The 21,950-nt window shown below is 37.3% G+C and overlaps 1 protein-coding gene across 2 annotated transcripts in view; it reads left to right on the top strand.

Moving 5' to 3' along the window:
- The first annotated feature begins 3,082 nt into the window (after nt 1-3,082).
- The window catches only part of LOC149182414 (uncharacterized), a 35,190-nt gene continuing 16,322 nt past the window's right edge, over nt 3,083-21,950 (top strand). The window contains exons 1-6 of one of the 2 annotated variants that reach the window (XM_089416839.1): nt 3,083-3,549; nt 14,291-14,910; nt 15,166-15,523; nt 18,136-18,234; nt 18,376-18,876; nt 18,988-19,160. In XM_089416839.1, coding sequence (XP_089272965.1) covers nt 3,520-3,549; nt 14,291-14,910; nt 15,166-15,523; nt 18,136-18,234; nt 18,376-18,876; nt 18,988-19,160 — 1,781 coding nt within the window. In that variant the 5' untranslated portion in view covers nt 3,083-3,519. Of the gene's footprint in view, nt 3,550-14,290; nt 14,911-15,159; nt 15,524-18,135; nt 18,235-18,375; nt 18,877-18,987; nt 19,161-21,950 lie in introns of both variants that reach the window. The other variant, XM_089416838.1, reaches the window with a different exon arrangement.

Genomic DNA, 21,950 nt, shown 5'->3' with positions numbered 1-21,950 from the left:
TAAAATAAAAAACAACATTTTAACTTTGTTTAATAATTTATATCAATCTAAAATTTATTTAGAAACTTTTCCTATGCTTAAAATTTTTGTCTAAAACTTTTTATTACAAAATCAATTTTTTTAGAAATACAAATCTAAATAATAAATCCTCATAATTTAAAATTAAACAACATTCAATCTAATACCTTCTAGTAACTTCAACCCTATTCTAATTTAACACTATGCATATTACACCTCCTCAAATCTATATTTAAAATGTCAAACAACAAATTGAGCATATTATCAAGGTTTTACTTCACTATTGGATGGGTTATGGTCTAATATTAAGTTGGTTGAAATTTGTTATCATTGATTAGGGTTGATTTTCAATGCAATCTCTAAAGCAACATATAAGAGAATGGGGTTAGAAAGTGATCTTACTTAGCCAAAAAATAAAATAAAATTAAAGAGTTTTAATTAAAAAAGAAAAGTTCATTATGTCTGACCCTTGTAATTATATTTGAGATTCTTCATAGTGACACCCTTTGAAAAACCAAATTTACTTTAATAAAAAATATGATTTTTTTAATGCAATTATATTTAATATTTTTATTAGAATTTATATATTATTGTCTTTATGAGATGTAGACCAATTGTTTTCTGTGGGGTTTAATTCCCACTAGGTTATTGGTTCAATTCTCATGGGGAGGGGTTGAGGATAGCAACCACCTTTGGCAGAATTAAACTATCTCAAGGGGTGTCCAAGCTCGACTGAGCTTCACATAATCCTGGTGATAAAATACCATTGGTGGGAAAATTGTTCTTCCATCCAACATTGGGGTTGGCCCTGGCCTAGGCCTAGCCTAGTTCGAAAAAATAAAAATCTATATAATATTTTAGGGGAAAAAAATCATTTTAATTTCTCATTATTATTATTATTATTATTACCATGGTGAATCAATAATTCGTTAGAGTAATCTGGGCGAGGCCCAAGATCAAACGTAGCAGTTGCTACTATAACAACATCAAGTGTATATCCAATAGCTCATAAGCCAGCCCAAAAGCTAGATATACCAAGAATTTATGACTTAACAAGTGTCACGACTCCACGAGGGTAGGAGAGCCTACTCCTTGGCCTTTATCACAATGAGCCAAAGATGTACCCTCATGCAATTTGAAACCAGGCGAAGGGGATACCATTCCATTGTGTCAACCACTCGGTCATTCCATGAGGCGACTCTTTTTCATTATTTATCATGGTGAATTAGTAACACATTGGAGTAATTGTGGGTGGGGGCCTATTCTTGGAATCTTATTACAAGGGGCCAAATATGTCCATTGGATTTGAACCTAGGTGGATGAAAGAATAAATCAAAGTCCCTACCACTTGAGCTACCAACCTGGACTAGATAGAAATCTTAAGAATGAGTCTCAATAATCTAAAACTAAAAATAATCTAATTTCAAACATTTAACCATGTTTTAATTTGGGAACGTTCATATAATATATATTCCTTTTCATTGACAACAAGGTATTCACTAAGCCATTGGAAGCTAAGACTAATTCTTTTTGACATACTTAGGATTAACAAAGCATTATATGCATTGTTGAGTTCATATTCTTTTTCAAAACCAAGAATCCTTCACATCACTAGACATTTATCACTAGCCTCTTATGTTCAATGCTTATTTTCTTTTCCAAAGAAAATTTTGTGGAAAAATATTGAGCAAAGAAAACCTTATAAGAAAGATTTTGAATATTTCCTAAATTTTATAGATGATATTAATGAAAATTCATTGACATTTATAACAACCCTTAATTTAAAAATATTGAATAAAGTACTCAATAAAAACGACAAACACACAAAATCAATCTCTCCACTTTCTACATAAAACTCAAATCATTTGACAACTCAAACTACCTACTATATTATTTTAAAATTAATTTACCCTTTATAATTTAAACTAAACAACATTTAATTTGAAAGTTTTCTTAAATAATATTAATATACAAATTTTTAAAATCATAAATACACAACATTTAGCTTAATCTAATAACTTCAATTTTCCTTTAATTTCATAATGAACATATACATACCAACATCTACTTTTAACCCTTCTTTAATTTCATAGTCAACATATACATACCAACATCTACCTTCGACCTTCCTTTGATTTTACAGTGAGCAAAAGACATACCAAAATTTTCTACAATGAGCAAAAGACATACCAAAATTTAAACTAAGCAGTGTCCAGTTTAGGACTTTCAATCCTGTGTTTATACGAGTACATATTATTATTATTATTATTATTATCCAATTTTAAGGTCACGGCCAAGCCAGACACCACATTGGTGTATGAGACCCCTTTGTTTGTGGGATAAGGGACCCACCTCCGCGCAATAATTTGGCTACTAAGTCTACGAAAGCATACATACTCTATCTCCTTAAGAGGAAACACATGCTCTTAACCATTAACCCCACTCAAACTGTGTTTCCAAAAATCTACAATAAACAACCTTCAATTTGGCACCTTCACACTTGTCTTGGTGGCATTGTTGAGATACATGCCTTTCAAGTTCTAACTAGGTAAACTCCTAGTGAGACGTGGTTGGATGAACGAACGAACTTAATAAAACATGATTAGGCAAAACAATCAACCAAGGCATTGAGAGCATCAGCATCTAGTTATATGGGCCAATGTGGGTCATAATAGTCACCTAGTGGTTAGAGTTTTCTAGAAAGCATGCAACATTGTGATTTTCCTGTGAAGGTGTGGAAATTAAAAAATCCAAAAAATAAAAGAAATGTCCAAAAGTTGGACCAAAATAAAGGTAGTGGCTGACATTACTCCCCCGAGAGCACCACTCACAAAGTGCCAGCGTGGCACATCGTCCTCGAAATTGGGGCCAAATTGTCGGCCAAATGAAATGAAATGAGTGAACAGCCAATAGAAGCGCCCCAGTTGATCGGATCAAAACCTGTGGTTCTCGGCCACCAGATTTGATTCGCTCGGACACGTGGAAACAACTTGGAGGGCTTGCGAGGTACACGTGTCATGCGCGGTACCGTTCCTCGGCGCCCTGCTCTGAATAGTCGCCTGCCTCGCTCTACTCCCCTGTGAAATGCACGGCCAAGAGTTTCAGCGAGGATTGTTACGGTCCAAACTTCCAGGGTTTTTAGGTATTCTATATCCAGTTGACGGCAGATTTCCCTACCGGACTTATTCGATTCCTCGTATTCTGTACAGCCAGGGACTCGAAATTTAGCCATTTTTGGCCCGGAACTGACAGAGTGTTGTTCAGAGCATTGATCCAGCGGGTCCCGAGTTCGCACTTGCTTTTAGCTTCGCAAAGTGAGGTAGTCCGTTCGCATCTCGCGTGGTGTTCGAATCCATTGAGTGTATATTACGGCTGGGGAGTTTTCTTTCCCGATATCGTTTTGTTGCAGGAAATTGTGCTCGGTTTGTACGAGGTTTTGAGTTTCTGTTTACTTTCGAACCCGTCATCACGGCTATCTGCAGTGAAAGTTCCTTTTCAGCCATGAGCATGTCTGGCTGGAGCTTGGACGAGGTATATAACGGTTCTTAAAGGGCAGTATATGTTTGCCATTTGATCTTTATTGTTAAAATTGAGAAATAATTCTGTTTTTTTTTTTTGTTTTTTTATCTTGCGACCCTAGTTGGGGTATTGCACTCTGTATTGCTTTTGGTTGCTCAAGCCTTTTTAACTGGAGAGGGTGGAACTCCTTACAATATCAGCTTTACAAAACAACGACCTTCCCTGTTATTGGCTACGAAACAGCCAAGGGGTATCTTTAAGATGGAACCACCATTAATATGGTCTCCACACATTAGGAATCAGTGTCTATTGCATTAACACGACCTCACACTTCAGGAAGACTTGGCCAATCGTATTATAACTGGGAGTACACTTGGGTTATGAAACTGGGATATCATCATGGCAGGCACCTCTAGTCCAAATTATCATTTGACTTTGAGAAATAACACTGTTTGTTTATCTTGAGAGCCTACTTGGGGTATTGTACTCTGTTTTTCTTTTGGTTGCTCAAGCCCTTTTTCTGGAGTGGGTGGAAGTCCTTACAATATCAGCTTTACAAAACAATGGCCTTCTCTGTTCCTGGCTACGAAGCCGCCAACGAGTATCTATTCTGTGTAAGTCACCCGCATCCAAGAGGACTGCTTTAGGATAGGACCACCATTAACAGGGCCTCGACACATTAGTTGTCGGTGTTTTGCATTAACGCGAGCTCACACTTCAGGAACACTTGGTCAATCGCATTAACTCCAGTCCAAATTACCATTGGATCACATCCGGACCAGCATCTTGTTGTATTACTTGGATTATTTAGTTTATAGAAGATATTTTGATGAAATAAAAGCACAGTCGTTGGTTTTACTTTTGGCTTCTTCAGTTAGTGGCATTTCAGAGGGCGGGACAGATAGGTACTATTTCCATCTTGCCCATTCCACTAGTGTTTTGATCTTCGAGGCTCTTCTAGTAATTACAGGGAATAGTCCTGTGTCGGTAGGGTTAGTGGCATTTCAGAGGGCGGGACAGATAGGTACTATTTCCATCTTGCCCATTCCACTAGTGTTTTGATCTTCGAGGCTCTTCTAGTAATTACAGGGAATAGTCCTGTGTCGGTAGGGTTATATTGTCCCCTACAACATGCATGGCAGGGATCCTGTTCACTGGACTTGAAGACAGCACGTTGTGCAAACCCAGTATCAAGAGGTGCAGACCAACCAAGCCATGGTTAGAACGTGGATGCCTAGGTGCAAACCAATCAGGCCCTGATGAGAATATGGCTGCCTGATAAGCCTGAAGTTACATAATACATTTGAGCCCTGAGCTTCACCGGTTCAAAATCTAAACAAGGAATAACATGAAGGACAGACATATCATAATTTCCATGGGAGGATTCTGACATGAGCTGTATAGCAAGTGGTTAAAATTGATGTATTCAATGTATCTAATCAGAGTTCTCGTTATCTAAACAGAGTGGAGGCATGGATGATAAGGGTGGTTTTGGTTGAATAAATTTCACTGATAGCTTCACAAAATAATGGTAAACTAGAAGTTTGTGAAACAGTAAAACCAAAAGTTTTTTTTGTTAGAAAGGTTTGCTTGAATTTGCAAAAGGGATTGGACAAAAAAGTTGATAGGGGAAAGTTATAGATCTTTTACATACGCTGTTATTGCCATGGCCTATACGAATCATCCATAATTATGATCACTGATGACACAATGTGACAATTGAGGGTGGGCTGTCATAGCTCGTTCCAAAGTCTCTCAGCCATCAAATGTCTGCAACACTAAACACACATCTGAATGTTATTTTAAAGTTACAGTTTAGAAAACTTTTTTATGTCTAATTCTTAACTTGAAATTAGTTGTAATAGCTATGGACATGCTGGTCAACTACCTTTGACCACAAGACCACCAGTTTTGTTCTTTGCCAAAATACACGCCGCACATTCATGCAACTGAGGGACAACTCAACAAATTTGATCAAATTTTTGGCTCCTGTCGGTCACATTATCCAGTTAAAACTGCCTAAGATGCTATGAAGTAATGCTGTGTATTCTTGAATCTTTACACTTTACAAAGTCTGTAATAGATCTATGAAGTAATGCTGTGTATTCTTGAATTTTTAACGATGTCAGTAATGGAGCTATGCTAAACAAAGTGTAGTCTGTTTACTTTTGAAGGCATTGCACTCTCATTGTTTAGGACTGAGATTTCTTGTCATCTTCTTAATTCTATAATTGAGGTCCATAGTTCAAGTGTTGTATATTTTTCAACCTGTTGCAGAAATGACCATGAATGAGGCTGATTGTTGCACTAATATCGTTGAGACATCGCTTCTCACCCCTTTGAACCTGAAACTCCCTTAAGATTTTCAATTTTTGAAAGATACTATGGATATTTTGTACTTACTTCTAACTATTTTATCAGTTCCTTGGGAAATTGGATTTTTATTCTTGGAAGTCCATTTATAGTTTGATAAGTTAAGTTGCATTCTTCTCCTCTCTCAACTCAGATGCCTTTCTATGGTTATTGCATTTCTCTGACTAGTGGAGCCCCTATTTTAAATTGGACTTTTGAGCATTTTTGTTTATCTTCTGGGACAAAAGTTTGTACAGCATGTTTATTATTTTCGCTTCCTTGAACCTGAAACTCCTGTAGACTTTTCATCTTTTGGAAGATGCTACAGGTACGTGGTATTTGCTTGTAACTATTTTATCAGTGCCTTGAAATTGGGGTTTTATTCTTGGAAGTCCATTTATAGTTTCATAAGTTTATTTGCATTCTTCTCCTTTCTCAAGTCAGGCACCTTCTATTGTTATCTACTAGTGGAGCCTGTATTTCAAATTGGACTTTTGAGGATTTTTTTTTTTTTGGCTTCTGGGATAAAAAGTTTGTATAGGATGGTTATTATTTTATCAATTATATGAATGCTTTCATAAAACGTCATTTAACAAATGCATTATTCACGTGTTTCAAAGGTATGAATTATATGGTTGCCAAGATTTACAACCCTTCCTATTTGTAATTTTGTTTCTCTTCCTTTTCCATGAACAACTGGCAACACTAATGATATGATTGGATTGTGTATTGTACCAGTTGTTTTCTATTCAATCATTTAGCAGATTGCATCTCTTTCAGTGTTGCACTACTATAGCCCAAACAAATAGGAATCATATCATTTCTTCTTTTGTGAGTTTACATTCATTGGATATAAGATTTCACTAGTATTCTCTAAATTTTTCTTGAGCTTTCAAGTTCTTCTCTCTGATTGAAATATTGAATTTTAAAGTTTACAATTATTCAGTACCTGAACTCATTTTATGATTTTTGTGTTTGAAAATGCTGCTGTCTTTTAATAACTATCCAAGTTTAAATTGATAATCAATAATTCAGGATCTAAAACAACAAGGTCATATTCATCTGAGTACAAATGAAAAGACAAAATGCAGGCTTCAAGAGGATGGCTTTCAAAAACTCAAAACAGACTATCACAAAAGTATCAAGGATTTCAGCCCCTATTCAAGATATCTATTTGTAATTACCCCTTGAACAGTGCCATAAAAACATACATCATGTTTACTATTGGACTTAAAGAGGAGCAGCTTCCAGTGTAAAAAATCGGTTCCCGTCTGCCCAGAATCACCTGCATGATGGAAATGACGATCCATTGGCAATTCTGTTAGGATTCTGCATTTCCATAATTCCAAAGTGAGTCGAACTATAGTGTGACTTACCTAACATAATAAATATTAATTATGACAATCAAGTATAATGCATTTCAACATCTGCATTTTTTGAAAATAAAGTGGGGAAGAAATGGATACAACTGGAGTCAGAAAGACAACTGCATCAAACTATCAAAAGCCAACATCAATAAATCTAACTCATCAATGGATCAGTGACCAAGAAAGGTGACAATTCATTGCCAATCTAAGATCTTACAAATGGTTCTCATCAAATGCTTCAGAAAGAAGCATCAAAAGGAGTGAGAGAATATTCTGCCCCCTCCAAGGCAAGGCAAAGACTACTATGCATTATTAGATTAGAAATTAATAGGTTGGCAGGAATTGGGTTCTACACCAATAATGTTGAACAAATGATTATATAGATTTCCACTCTTTCAAAAACACAATCCATACTCAGTTAGTACTTCTTCAAAATTATTGGAGAAGTGTTGAAATTTGAGAGCAATAGAGAATTTCTAGACTTGATAATTACTTGTGACTATTTATTTGCATGTTTTTAATTTATTCTTTACTTCTTTCATTAGGTCATCAAGCAATTATACAAATGCAATATATAAAAGACAAGAGACACCAGAAACTAGGCCAGAGGCCAGGGCAAAACCCACAAGGGGAAAACCCGTCAATCCTTTCCTTATAGATCATTCACCAATAGGAGAAATCCGAGTCACATTTAGAAGATCCAATTGCCAAGTCAGCCCTCCACCAAATCTGATCATGGAAACTGCCATATGATAGTCCATAGGTCTTGCTCAAACTATGTCACTTTCTCTGTCTTCAACCAGCCTCAGAAGCTTGCATTATTACAGCGATAATCACCATAGAAGCTTTGATCAATACCACAGAGAACTAGCATTATCATTGCAGGAAGCTCACATCATTATTTTAGGAGACTCGCATCATCATTACAGAAAAATGTCTCTCTGAAATTCACATCAGCATATACTTCTGAAACTCGCTTTCAAACCTCAAGTAATTTGGATGTGATAGCACTGTTCTTGCCTCAGAGAAACTCAGATATCTCAGAACTCACTTTCCTCAGAAAACTTGGATACTAAAGAACTTTACTTGCCTCAGAACCTCGGATATTACTTCTCTGAACAGATGATCAAATTTTTGTGTGAAACGGTGGAGTAAATGTGCCAATATATAGTTGTTTCTTCGTGTGAAGGGTCACGAGCTTTCTGCAGGCCGACTTGTCTGCTGGGAGGGTTGACTTGGCAGATTGGAAATACAAATGACACTTATACAATTTAAATTTTCTTCTTTTTATAGGGTCATGAAGAACATGCCCTTAGACTTTTTTCTTTTGACCAGAAATAAAGCATGAAGAACATGCTACAATTTTTTTTTTTTGGTTTAATTAAATATTTTTGTTGTTTACATGAATTACATATTCATACAAGTACAATGATAATTATGAAGACCGCACCTAGTTACTATTTCAACAAGAAGTCTACTCCATTTTCAGATCTTTGGTTTGGAGGTGTGTTTTCCCAATTTTGGAATTTTAGGGTTGTAGTTCAACCTCTATTATATTTCTAAATAGTGATCCCAAACCCTGGTCCATTTTATTTGCACAATATTCAATATTTTTTGGTATGTTTTATTCTTAACAATGCATATTTATCTGTGTTGGTATACTTGGGATATTTGTGCCATTTGGACTCTGGACTCTAGAATCTGAAGTATTAAATGAGCCATAGTTGTCACCCTTGTGAGGGATTCCGATTTTTGTGGGTCAAACAATATTTGGATTAGATCTTCTTGGCCTAAGTGTAAATCACCAATCTCTCTTTTGCATCTTAAAAAGGCAAGTTTTGATAAAGATAAGGTAAGATAATTTTATTAATGTAAAATAAATGACCATAAATAGGTCAATGGCATTGAAGGATACAACCAATACGAGTACAACATGGGAGTGGAAACACAACTCCTAGAAAATGCCAAGGCTAAATCTAGTGTAAAATGAAGTAAAAAAAAGGATACGATAATAAGACAACCTCATAAACATGTATATAACCGGATCATTGCTATGAAAGGCGTTCTCTAGCCCAATACAGTAGAGATGTTGTAATATCTTGTTTAACATTTTGACTCAGTCAAATTACATAAAAATAAAAATAAAAATAAAATAAAATAATTAATAACTAGAACTATTAATAAAACATTTTGATTTGGTCAAATAACATAAAACTAAAAATAAAATAAAAGAATATAAAAAACATAAAATTAATAATTATAGTTATAATTATAATTAATAATTAAACGAGGCTAGATCCATCTTACCAACCTACCAAGCGCCGATAAGGATCAAATCTCTTGAGATGCAAACCTCTTTTAGTTAGAGTGAAATGAGATTTGACCCCTCTCGGCGCTTGATAGATCCAGAGTTAAGATGAATCTAGGCTAGGGTATAAAGCTAAGTGAATAAGTCCAGGGCTGGAGGTCGATGATGTCAAGAATTCCCGAGTCTGATAGCCGACAACGGGGGGGGGTGAAAGTGGCACTGGCTCGCTATCAGAGTCTCTTGGATCCAACGAGAAATTTGGCTGTGTGGTTTTGGGGGGATTATAGGAGCGATGGATACTCCTAACATCTTAGGCCAAAGGAAAGAAGGTCGAGGAACCCCATCTGGGGGGGTGGCTGTTTGGGAACTGTTTGGTACTAAACCCTATGACGCTCTGAGTGTGAGTGAACTGATGTGCTATTTGTGTTAATTTTAGGATAACAATGGTATGTTCTATGCTTAGAGCAATTTTACTTCAATTTCTTTATTAGCCCAATATCAATATCCAATTTAGCAATCACATCAACATGATAGTAAAATGCAGATAGAACATAAACAATAATAGTAGAAGACTAGCCAAGACAAGAGGACACAAGATATGGCACCAGCCAGGGACAAACCCCAATGTGGGGAAACCCTTGATCAATTCTTCTTATAATTCTTCAAAAGTTCAGCAGAGAGAGAGTACAATGTATAATATTCACTTGTCCAATTACAGTGAAAATCTGATCAGTCAAACAGCAGAAACAGAAAGCCCTAACCAGAAAGTCAACGCTGGTCAACAGGGCAGATTTCTTCCTTAATTCAGCTCGGTCAAACCCAGTCAACTTCAGCCTCCAACAGCAAGTCTAATCAGCCCAAACAGTCCGAAAAAGTCTAGTCAAGACTGGTAAACGAAAGTCAACACTGCAGCCAGCCCTAGTACAGTCAATGCTGGTCAAACAGGAGGTCAAATTGCCTTGGTTTTTGTGCCCAGAACTGTGGCTTGCTAGAACAGAAATACTCCACCCAAAACCGCACCAAAACAGGTCAACGCAAGTCAAAACAACTTCTGCAATTTTCAATCAAATTTGGTCAACGCTGGAACAAAAAACCCTTCCTTCCCTTCGCACGTGTGGAGAGCAGCTTCTGATTTTCGTACCCAATCAATGAAGGAGAGAGAAGATGTGAGTGAGTGAAGTGTGTCCAAATGAGGAGGAGGCATCATGTATTTATAGGCAAGCGTTGAGGATGAATATATGTGACTATTGGGCTTCTGAGCCTACATGAGTTTGCTGGCCGACCTTGACAATTTGTCCATAATCAAAATAAATTCATAATTCCATTTGTACATGTCAAAATGGGATGATCTTTAGATCAATCCTACACCTCTCGAAGAGAGGAATCCAGGAAAAGAATGAGCTACCTCATATGAGCTGTCCAATGTGAAGTTTGGCACCGCCGTAACAACCTCTAGGGTTCTACTTTTACATTGGAATGGCATTTTTGCATGCTGCCTCATGCCTTATTAAACTTTTTTCATATCACATTTCTTCTTATATGTTTAAGGTAAACGTCTCTAGTCTCAAATTCATTAAGGCTTTCAAGTTTAATAGAATCCCCCAAGCTTCCCATATTCAAACTAATGATTCATTATTTTGCAAAGATTTTGCAAAATAAGGAAATTTTACCATTTTATCAGAGCTTTTGGAATTCTATAAGGTTCTTTCAAAATTGAGGGCAAACATTCCTGTGTTGATCTCTCAACATCTTTCATTGTCACCATTTCCTTCAAGGTTCATTATTTGCTTAATCCTTGCAAGGGGATATGTTCTATAAACATTATTAATCGTCCTCTTAAATATTCAGATCCTCTCCTACTAATATTTTATTGTGGCATATGTTTTGCCAATATCTCTTTTGAGGCTAAGTTGCACTGATACAGATACGGGGTTTGAAACGGATACGACAAATTTTCAAAAAATCCGGATACAATATGGCAAGGAAACGACACACACACACACACATATATATACCAAAAGAAGAATTTCATATTACCATTCATCTTTTAGAATCTAGATTCTATTTCTAAAAGACATAATCATCATCATGAATTCAACATTCATCATCTGGACTACATGGATGTTGAGGGTCTGAAGAAAATGAACAAGAATAAGAAACTTGTTAAGAAGCTTGTGAAGAAGTACCGTGCATTTCTTGCTTCAAAGCAATTATTAAACAAATTCCAAGACTCCTTAGATTTGGTCTCCTTGGACTTGGTCTTAACAAGGCTGGTAAATTTCCCACTCTTATTTCACACCAAGAGTCCTTGGAGGCCAAGGTGAATGAGACAAAAGCAATGGTTTAAGTTTCAATTGAAAAAAGACCCTTAAGGGAGGACGAAACATTAGCAAATGCTAAAAACTAATTGGCATTGAAATTAGAAGAGCCCGCTATGTGTATTTGCCGTTTGGAAAGTTGGAAACTTACCCATACCGCTGGCAGCTGGCCTGCTATGCGTATTTGCCCTCCAAATGAGTAACGTAGTCTCCAAGCAGTGACCGTCGCCGGTCGACGGTGACTCCAACTCCAAGTCGGACGTATGAGTGACTGTATCACCTGGGTCCAACTCCAACTGTAACACCTCCTCCAATAGATTGCGGTTTGCCTCCAACTCCAAGTCGTGCTCACGGTCTCACAGTTAAAAAAATGGCATTCATCGAATGGAATAGGGTTAATAGGTTAAGAGGGGCCGGGTTGATCTTTTTCACCTTCTCTTGCTGAAAAAAATGTGAACAGTTCTTGGCATTTGCCTTTTTTTGGGTGGATCCATTTCCGGATTTTCGGATCCGTTCGGAAATGGATCCATAAAAATTTAAAATCTCCAAATACGTTTCCAAAACCAGATCTGGAGTTTCCGAAATTAAGATACGGTGCAAACACGTTTTTAAGGTGTTTCATGGCGGATTGTACACGGATCATACTCATTTCCATTTCGGAAACCGGGAACAGCGTTTCAGCCAAATTGTCCAGACATTTCTGTAACTTAGTTTTGAGGTACTTATGAACTGAAATCTGCTACAAAATTTAACTTGCTGTCTATGTTACCGGATCTGTCCTTTATGGGTGCTGGATCTGTGGATCTGGATCTACTGGGATCTGGCTCTGAAATGGATCCTCACGATGGAGAAATGGATCCTGAATAGAAGACTTCCCTGAGATGGATCCCAAACTTTTTTGATCCTGAGTTCAGTCAAAACCACTTCTTTATTGGAAAATTGCCACACTATATGGTGAAACCCTAAAGCCTAAAATGCAATCGATCTACAAGAAAATTTCTTCCCCACATGAGCAAAAACACAATAATTTATCTGCGGGATGTTTGATAGAAACGGAGCTAGGAATAGAACTACAACAACATTGGGAAGCAGGCAATCACTTCAACATTATATTTTGTGAAAGCTACAACTTACTGATAGGCTATGGGTTTTACAATTAGTTCTTGACTGCTATTAGTTCTTTTGCTGTGTTGCAGTTTCTGTTCCAGTTTTGGTACTGTTCTTCATTTCCTTGTTCATAAATTCAGATTTCTGTTCTTGCCTGTAAGTTTTGTTTTGTTCATGCTTTTCTGTTTCTGTTCACTCTTATGTTCTGTTCATGTGTGTGTTATCTCAGAAATTCCTAAACTGTGGGAAAGCATTCTCTTGTGACTCTGTGAGCTCTAGCAACAGTAACCAATAAATTTCTTAAGGATTTTATCTGTATCTCCACTCTTATAATGAGTTTTGGCAATGTATGTACTATGTAGTGAGGCTGCAAGCTTCAAGAAATCCTTGAAATATCCTTTTTGTTTAATGAATTTTATGTTTGCAGCCAAAAATGTTTCCAAGTGTTGATAAATTTTTAATTATTCCTTATTTTAGAATTCCATTGCCCTCTCTTGATTATTCACTTAAAATGGTCTATCTATTTTATCAGATCACCACTTTTTAGTGTTGAAGTGCTTTACCTAAAGGCTAATAGCCCATTGTGATCCAGGCTCCAACATGTTTTAAGTTTTTGAACTATTATTATATTTATTTTAGAGTGTTCTATGAATTGCTATATATTTGATATTTCTGATATTAAATTTAAATTATAAAATATTTATGTTTATTTGAACTTGCCATTTCCACTCAATATCTGCATCCTGGCTTTTCAAAAATCTGGTAGATTTGTATCTGTTTCCTGGTAACTTAGCTTGTTGTGCACTTCCCTTAAAAATTGTCAATGGATCAGACTGTAAAAAGACTATTCTTTTTGAATTGTTTTGACAAAGGCTTGAAAGATTCTTGCCTGTTCCATTCAAATGTAAACGAATTTGATGATAAAGAGTTAATTCCTCTCTAGAAGTTACTAGGAGCCTCTGAATGTGTCTAAGATCTCTTCCTTCTGTTCAATCTCCAAAGATTTTTATTAAAGTTACAAATTGAGTGATTCTTTGTAAGTTACAAAGTTACAGCTCCGTTTCTTTCTTCTTATTGACTGCCCTTTTGTTGAATGTTGCAGCTCTTTTTGACCTGGTGATAACTGCATATTTTATGATTCAATTGCACCTCCATGTTGGGAGGAATTTTTTTATTATTATGAAATGTCAAATGATGTAAATCTTGACAGCAATTTTGCTTTTGTTATCTTTGGTAGATGTAAGGATCAATAGAGAATTTCCTCCTAAATTAATTTTTAACATAATCAACATTGGTTTCAGATGGATGATATTGATTGGAATGAATTTCAACAAAGCAATGACCTAATTGTTCCTGACCCCAGTGATGTAGAAGAAAGACAATGGGTAGAGAGTGGAAAACAATGGAACAAGTTACACTCCCAAAATTCTAGTGTCTTGGCTAAAATTGCAGGGCGGAGAATTATAGGGTGCAACAATGCCATTTCTGGAAGCAAGGTCGTAGATCCGTCTAGTTCAAATAACAAGGCAGTGCAATCAGCTCAGTCACTAAATGTGGATATGTGGGACGTCCTTGAGGATGAAGAGTTGGAAAGAACAGAATACAATCCCATGTGTGTTGATGCAGCCATGGGAATTGATTCTCAAAAGGAAGGAGTAAATAATGATTACTGCAAAGATGTGAAACTAGAGTCAGTTAACCGTGGCCTGATTCTAGGATATTGTAAAGAGGATCCTTTACTGGCAAATAGAGATGCAGCTCTAGTGACCAACTCATGCCATTTCTTACTGAATGATATCTCATCACCCGAGGGTGAACTTGATTTTTTTGGAGGGGAGCATAAAAATGAAACAAGCAATGGTACACTGGATTACTGCTGGGAAAACATTTCCAACTTTGAGGAGGTTGACAAACTTTTTCGGTGAGTTTAAGATTCATGTTTTGAGTTTATTATCCAGCATTATATTAATATCTGAAAGAATCTAACTCTTCATTTAATTCCAATCATAAACTGTGTTTTTGCTGTTTGACAGTATTGATTATTTATAATTCAATTGTTATCCCTGTGTTATTCTCTTCCTTATCAAGGAATTTGGGCTTACTGTTAATAGCTATTTTGAGTATCTTTGTTGTATATTAAAATGTGTTTTCTTGTCTTGTTGGTGATTAGATACAGTGAATCCAACCTGGCACAGGCAATTGATAGCAGTTCAGACGAATTAACATGGCATGCATCTTTGTCTTCTTCTAATAGTCATTCAAAGAGCATAGAACCGGGGCTGGCTTCATCAAGCCCAGAAGCAATGACATCCAACCCAACATCTGAGCAGTGTGAATTAAAGATGAAAAATGTTCCATGCGAGAAGTCCCATTTTCTTGTTCTTAATCCTAAATGTGACTCAAAGGTTGACAATAGTGAGTTTAATGACCATACCTCGGGTCAAAATGAGCATTTGAAGGAGTCACTTCCAGTTCACATTCTTGCATCACAAGGACATATACGGAATGAAACTGAAACCTTGTGGGAAGAACAGGTAGATATATGTCTTTGTTCATTGATCTAATAAATGAGTGTTAATTCTAGTTTCATATAGATATAGCCAATCTTGTATTGATTGAGTTTCATATAGATTGATACCTTCATCATTATATATTATTTCTCTTCTATTTAAATAGATTGGTGTCGAATTTCCTAGGATGCATGCGTGTGCTTGATTTAGAAGGGCCCATACTTGCCATATGGGGCTTCTAAGTTTGTTGAATATGCCTAGTTACAGCAACAAAGAATAGTATGAGGTTTGAAGAATCTGTAGGATCTGAGTCCAAGGGTCCAAAGGAGCATCCCACTATCTCTTGTTAGTATACAGACAAGGTAAGATGGTTGGAGATTGTGTTCATCATATCAGGATTTTTAACTATATCTTAACTACATATATTTTATATTAACATACCATAGCAATTGGTTTCATTACTTTTTCAGTTTATCTTTCATTCTATTTGAAGGGAGTGATGGAAACATGATTAGTGGATCAACATGAGCATAGAATATTCATAAACAAGAAACATTTGTCAAAGGGGTTATAGCATATTAAGTACATTTAGATGCTCGTTTCAGTAAACTGAATACCTAAGTCACATGACACAAGGACACGAGACATGGAGGACACGAAAATACAAGTATCCGACACAAGACATGGTGACCCCCCAAAACATGACACGAAGGACACATTGTATACTATATACAAAAAATATAATATATATTGAATAATATAAAAAATTAGTGAATTACACATAAAATATGAAATATATAAAACATTTACATGATGATGATACAAATTCAATCACACAACTAATGCATATAACCAAAATAGCATTGAATGCAATCCATCTCTGAACCAAAAATACATCAACAAAGAGGCCTTAAATGGCCTGTATAGTCCAAAAAAAATCATGCTACAGCCAACAACAAATAACTAGTGCGACATATCATCAAAATCATTGCCTATATTGGGATCCTCATCATCAATATCACCCTCTAAACATTAAAATAAGATAGAAAAAGCTTAACATGTCAAAGCGAGATTCTGTTCGAGTGATGGGTGCATTTTTACCAGGGTCATGACATAGGGGTTCAACAATCGATGCCACCAACATTGACGTACATAGAGGGCTTGGTCATCTTAATTAAATGCTAATTCCATTCCCTCATACATGACGAACTCCAATGGAAGCATTGTAATCCCTCCATCCTGAAATCCTGAAAACTGTTAAGTCTGCTGAATTTTGAGTGGGATCTAAAATATTACTTCCTCCATATGAAATCCAATGAGGTCGAAATCACTCTCAAACATCCCAAGTCATTAATGGTAATGTTAAAAATTTAAGTAAAAGTGGCATTCTCATTTATCTTTCATTTTCATCATTCTCCTTTACCTTTCATTTTCATCCTTTTACTTTAAGATAAAGGAGAAGATAGAGGAGAATGGCACTTTTACTTTAAGAATTTATTACCATTAATAGCATTAGTAGGGCCTGGACAAATCCACTTTCCAACACTTGGAATCCATTCTAACATTGCTTAATTGCCCTTAGCTGCACTCTAAAACCGTTGAGAGCTCCAAACCTGTGACTGAATTGCGTGAGAATGAGGCAATAAATCGATTTTAAGAAATTTTTTTCATTGGACACGTGTCCAAATTTCGGGACACCAATAGGGCTGTGTCTGACACCGGTGAAACTCGTGTCCTATGAACAGGACACGAGTCAAACTCGTGTTGGATACATGTCATCCATGTGTCATGTCTGACATGTGAAATACGGGACATGAGTGGAGGGGGAGGACATGTCCAGTGACTTTGCTGAAGACTTTTCATGGTTCATGCAGAGCTTGTTGTCGATGACTTGTCATAAACTCTAGTCTGCCATCAATAAAGTGGACTTGTGTGTTCTATGGTAGAAAGAATTGATTTTTCTGTTACAGAGTAGACACAGTTTCCTAGATATTGTAGGATGTAAATGGTCTATGTCAGTTTTTTTTCGCATCATTTAGTGCAACAGTCCTTGTAGAAGTTGTGATTTCTCTACTTGTTGATTCCCAATTCTGAAACAGAACTGTCCTTTGGTGGTGATAAAATGGTTTGGTAGTCCACTGTTTACTAAATGCAGAGACTATGTATATACTATATAGGCATCTATTATTTGCTATTCTTATTCTCTTAAGGGTGATAATATAACTATGTACCACAAGTGTGAAAATATACTTATGTACCACAAGTGTGAGAATATTTAGAGAACATATATGAAATCGGTGATAAGAAGGAAACAAATATAATCATGTACCATAAGTGTGAGAATATTTAGAGAATATATATGGAAGCTGTCTTTACTGAACAGTGAGCTTCTTAAGTTCACGTCAGTACTCATCCATACAAAATTAGAGAATTTATAGCAAACAAATGCAACTTACAATTGATTATCCTGAACAACTTGCAATTAGCATCTCTGTCAGCTTCCATTTTTTATTTTTATGGATGCTAATTTATGTTGTAGGAAACATGTTTATTGAAGTTTCTCGTGGTGGTTTATATTTACTCCAAGATCCCCTTCTTTACATTGAATATCTTTGTGCAATGTTATCATATGGCAGGTCGATTCAAGCCTGTTGCAGACAGGGATTTCCGATGAATTCAAAGAAAAGGTCCAGATGAAATCCTCTGATAAAAATGCTTCCCTAAATTCTCATGAGGTATTTTCTTATCCTCCAGAGAAACAGTCTGCACATGCAAAATTACAGAGTTCAAAATCATCTGGTCTACAAGTTTTCCCTTCTCGAGTACGTGTCTCACCGAAGTTACAGGGTGAAACTAATTTCACAAGATTTGTGCAGTCTCAGGTCCCATACATCCATGCAAGCTATGGACATCCTTCGCCTCATATGCTTATGAGGCCACCCTTACTGAGTCCAGGTCCGCAATTACAGCAATCTTGTCAAGCCTTTTCCGCCTACCAGCTTCCAGCAGCTATGCCAAATCAACGATGGCCTATGAAAAGGCCTTCTGATATGCTCTGTAGTTCTCCCATCATGATGCCACAAAATAAAATAAAAAAGACAAGATGGTGCAATCAGATGCAAGACATGATGGCTGTTGATCATAAAGAGCAAAACACTTCAACAGATTCTTCTCTTCTCCAGAAGCATAGACAGAATATGCATTACCAGCATGCAGAAGTGAAGCCACAGGAAGGGACAGACAGACTTCCACTATCATCCAATGGAGGATCAGATCAGCAGGATAATTTATCAAGGGGTCATGAATTGACCGTTGATGATAAAGATGGCCCTATGGAGGCAGCAATTCTTCATCAGCTTCAGGCTTCTGTTGCTCAGGTATAACAATGAAATTCCTAGACCTTGTCCATTTCTTGCATGAAGAATGTGGCATCAAATTTTCAAAATAAATATCACATTCCTGTATTAATCGTTAACATTTTATCACAGCTGTATATTCCAACAAGGCTATGTATACGAGATGCTTTGTACCGTCTGGCTACGAGTGCAATGCAACGGCACGATGTTAGTGATTCCAAGAATAGCAATGCAACTAGAGGAGAGCATATCAGAATGGGTGATCCAGAGGCATCTAGTAGCGACTACCAGTTACAAGATGACAGGTTGCATGAAGAAACTTAATCAGAAGTATTTTGACTTCAATTTGCATAGAGTTTTTTGAATTGATATTAGAATTAAGATTTAGTATTTATTTGATAGTGTATCCTGTGCTTGTTCTAGTTCCGACTATGCACATTATTTTCCCATTGTATCTTAATCTCCTTGACCTTCATGTATTACCTGCTATTGCACAAAATTAAATGATATGACAAACTTGATAACATTTGAGTTTGTCTAGCTGGCCATTTGGGATAATATGGGCCAGTTCATCATACTCTTTGTTTGGATAACTAGGCACAATCTTTGAGAAATTGTGATACATCAACTACTATGAATTAAGAAAACAAGGGACCAAGCCCAGAACATTTCCCAAGACATTGGGAAAAATAAGAATGACACTTACCACAAGATGTATGGCTGCTCAAATAATAAATATCACAAGCTACATCAAAAAGGAGGCCAAGGCTTCTGAACAGCAACGAAGAACTAGTGATATAGCCTTATAGGGAATCAAGCTATTTGATCCCAATCCTTCAAATTCTCAACTGTTTCTTATGGATAAGGATTATTCTAAAAGTAATCACAGAGATCCCTCACACAAAAATGCCAAATCAAAATCAACTTAGTTCTGCTAATCGTTTATAATGGCAGTGGAAAATGCCAAATCAAAATCAACTTAGTTCTGCTAATCGTTTATAATGGCAGTGGAAAATGCCTCATCTATCAATGGTTGGCCAAAGAGCTTCAAGTTTTAATTACCATCCTCACAGCATCCCATGTTCCCAACCTATATCAGCTTGAATGAGTCAAGGAGACAAGTCAACTTCTGCTCGTCACATGTAAGTGCTCCGTTATTTTTTCTATAAAGCTATTTGTTGATATAATTAATGGCAGTGTCACACCTGTTGATTTCCGGGGCTGCATTCTTGGCATTTTTGACTATTACAATGTGAAGGTAGCCTGTGATGACTTCCACAGGACCTATCTAGTTGATAAAGATGAAATTTATAAATTCACCTCCTCTTGTCTTAATTACTTACTTTCTGGTGGGATAATTGTTGAACATGTCAACTTGCATAAATTCATGGCTTTTTGTCTTGTATGGCAAGTCAAAGTACAAAATGTAAATAGGTTGTCTCTTGCTGCCTTGAAATCACTTTTGGATGCCTACTGTTGGGCATGGAATCCCCCCAAGGCATGTTTTGGGGCTCAAAGCCCAAGTTTTGACCGAATCTTGTTGTAAAGCTCCGCGAATTGCGGGTGCGAGGCGCGAAAGTATGATAGAGTCACAGGGTTGTCTGCCCTAATTTGTAATGTAATGTCGGCTGGATAGACCTACCCATGGTCCGCGGACCATGGGATTGTATAAATAGAGCGAGGCTCTAAGTGTAAAATGAGATAGAAGATAATAGAGAAAGAAGAGTCTAAGTAACTAAGTGAAGTGTGTCTTTGGGTCGTAGAGTAGGAGAAGGCTCTGCAACTGAGTGCGCAGAGGCCTAGTAGTCCGCAGCTGAGTGCGCGGACCCCTGCAGCTGAGTGCGCAGGGCGAGTCGAGTCTGTAACCGAGGAAGGAATTAATAAAGAGAAGTTTTGTCATAATTCTGTGTATCTGTTCTTGGGTTAATGCATGTTTGATATAATTTGCAAATATACTGTTTATTTACTACGCGCACCTGTATGAATGGTTTATGTTGTTAAGTATAACTTAAAGCATGCAAATAGGCTAAGATAATCAACTAACATTGGAATACCAGTAAGGTCTTGGGTAATAACGCAGAAGTGCGGCATTTAGCCCCTGGGTAGGGCTGCGCGAAGGCAGTATATCAGACTGCGAGGTACAGGAAAGTGTGCGAAGCAACCTACGCGCAGGGTCAAACCGCGGACCACTTGAACTCATCAGACATCTCCAGGGTGCGGAAACCTGGTTCTAGCACCCTCCCATACTACTTCGGGTGAGACCTCAGTCTGCGCTCCGCGGACTGTTGCCGAAAGGGCCAGTAGTACCGAGATTTTTTTGGCTAACTTAACTCCGAACCTGGGTCAGGCCCCAATAAGCCAACAAATGGTTCCGTTGCCGGGACTGGGATCTGCATAGAGATGTCTGATGTCGTATCACTGGAATCCGACAAAGAAAGAAATTGAAGAGTGGTTGGACAGAAAGATTCACGAGTTCGCGGCGCAGGAAAACAAGAATCCGCGATTATCAAAGGAAGAGTGGTTAGATTGCTACTTATATACGGAAATCCACGAAATTTTCTTTGCATCCTTCCCCTCTGAGTTGTACGAGTGGATCGCGAAGCTAGCAGACAGTCAAGGAAGGTGTAGGCTCGACAAACCTATTGTGTGGACTCCAGAGTTGGTGCGCAGACTGGAAGCATCAGAAGATAAGATCGCGCGCGCTGTGGATCACTGGCTCGATCGAATTATAGGAGGATTTATCACTGAGTTCGCGGTAGATACTTCAGTCAGCTATAGCGAGGCGGAACGACGCTTCCTCAAAGGACTGCGAGGTAAGTACGTTAAATCTTTGAACACTTGGATTAAGATGCTACTGTGTGAAAAGCGGGTTATGCAATAAATTGATGTTTGGGGCTACACGGAGTGGGAGGATCTACAGAAACGAAGGTAGCGCAGAACTAGAAACTAGCCCCTTGATTTCACCTCCGCGAGAAAGCGAGGAAGAGCTCGTGAAGGTTTCACCAAGAAGTGCGATTAGTTTGATAAAGCAACGAATTCCGCGCATACCACTTCCACCTACACCACCGCCAGTTTCACCATCTTCACCCCTGTCT

This window comes from Pinus tabuliformis, chromosome 3_2 (assembly GCF_031772625.1).
Source record: "Pinus tabuliformis cultivar Carrire ecotype Pingquan chromosome 3_2, CPIR1, whole genome shotgun sequence".
Lineage (NCBI taxonomy): Eukaryota > Viridiplantae > Streptophyta > Pinopsida > Pinales > Pinaceae > Pinus > Pinus tabuliformis.
The sequence above is the reverse complement of the archived record's forward strand: the minus strand, read 5'-3'. Positions and strand labels throughout refer to the sequence as shown.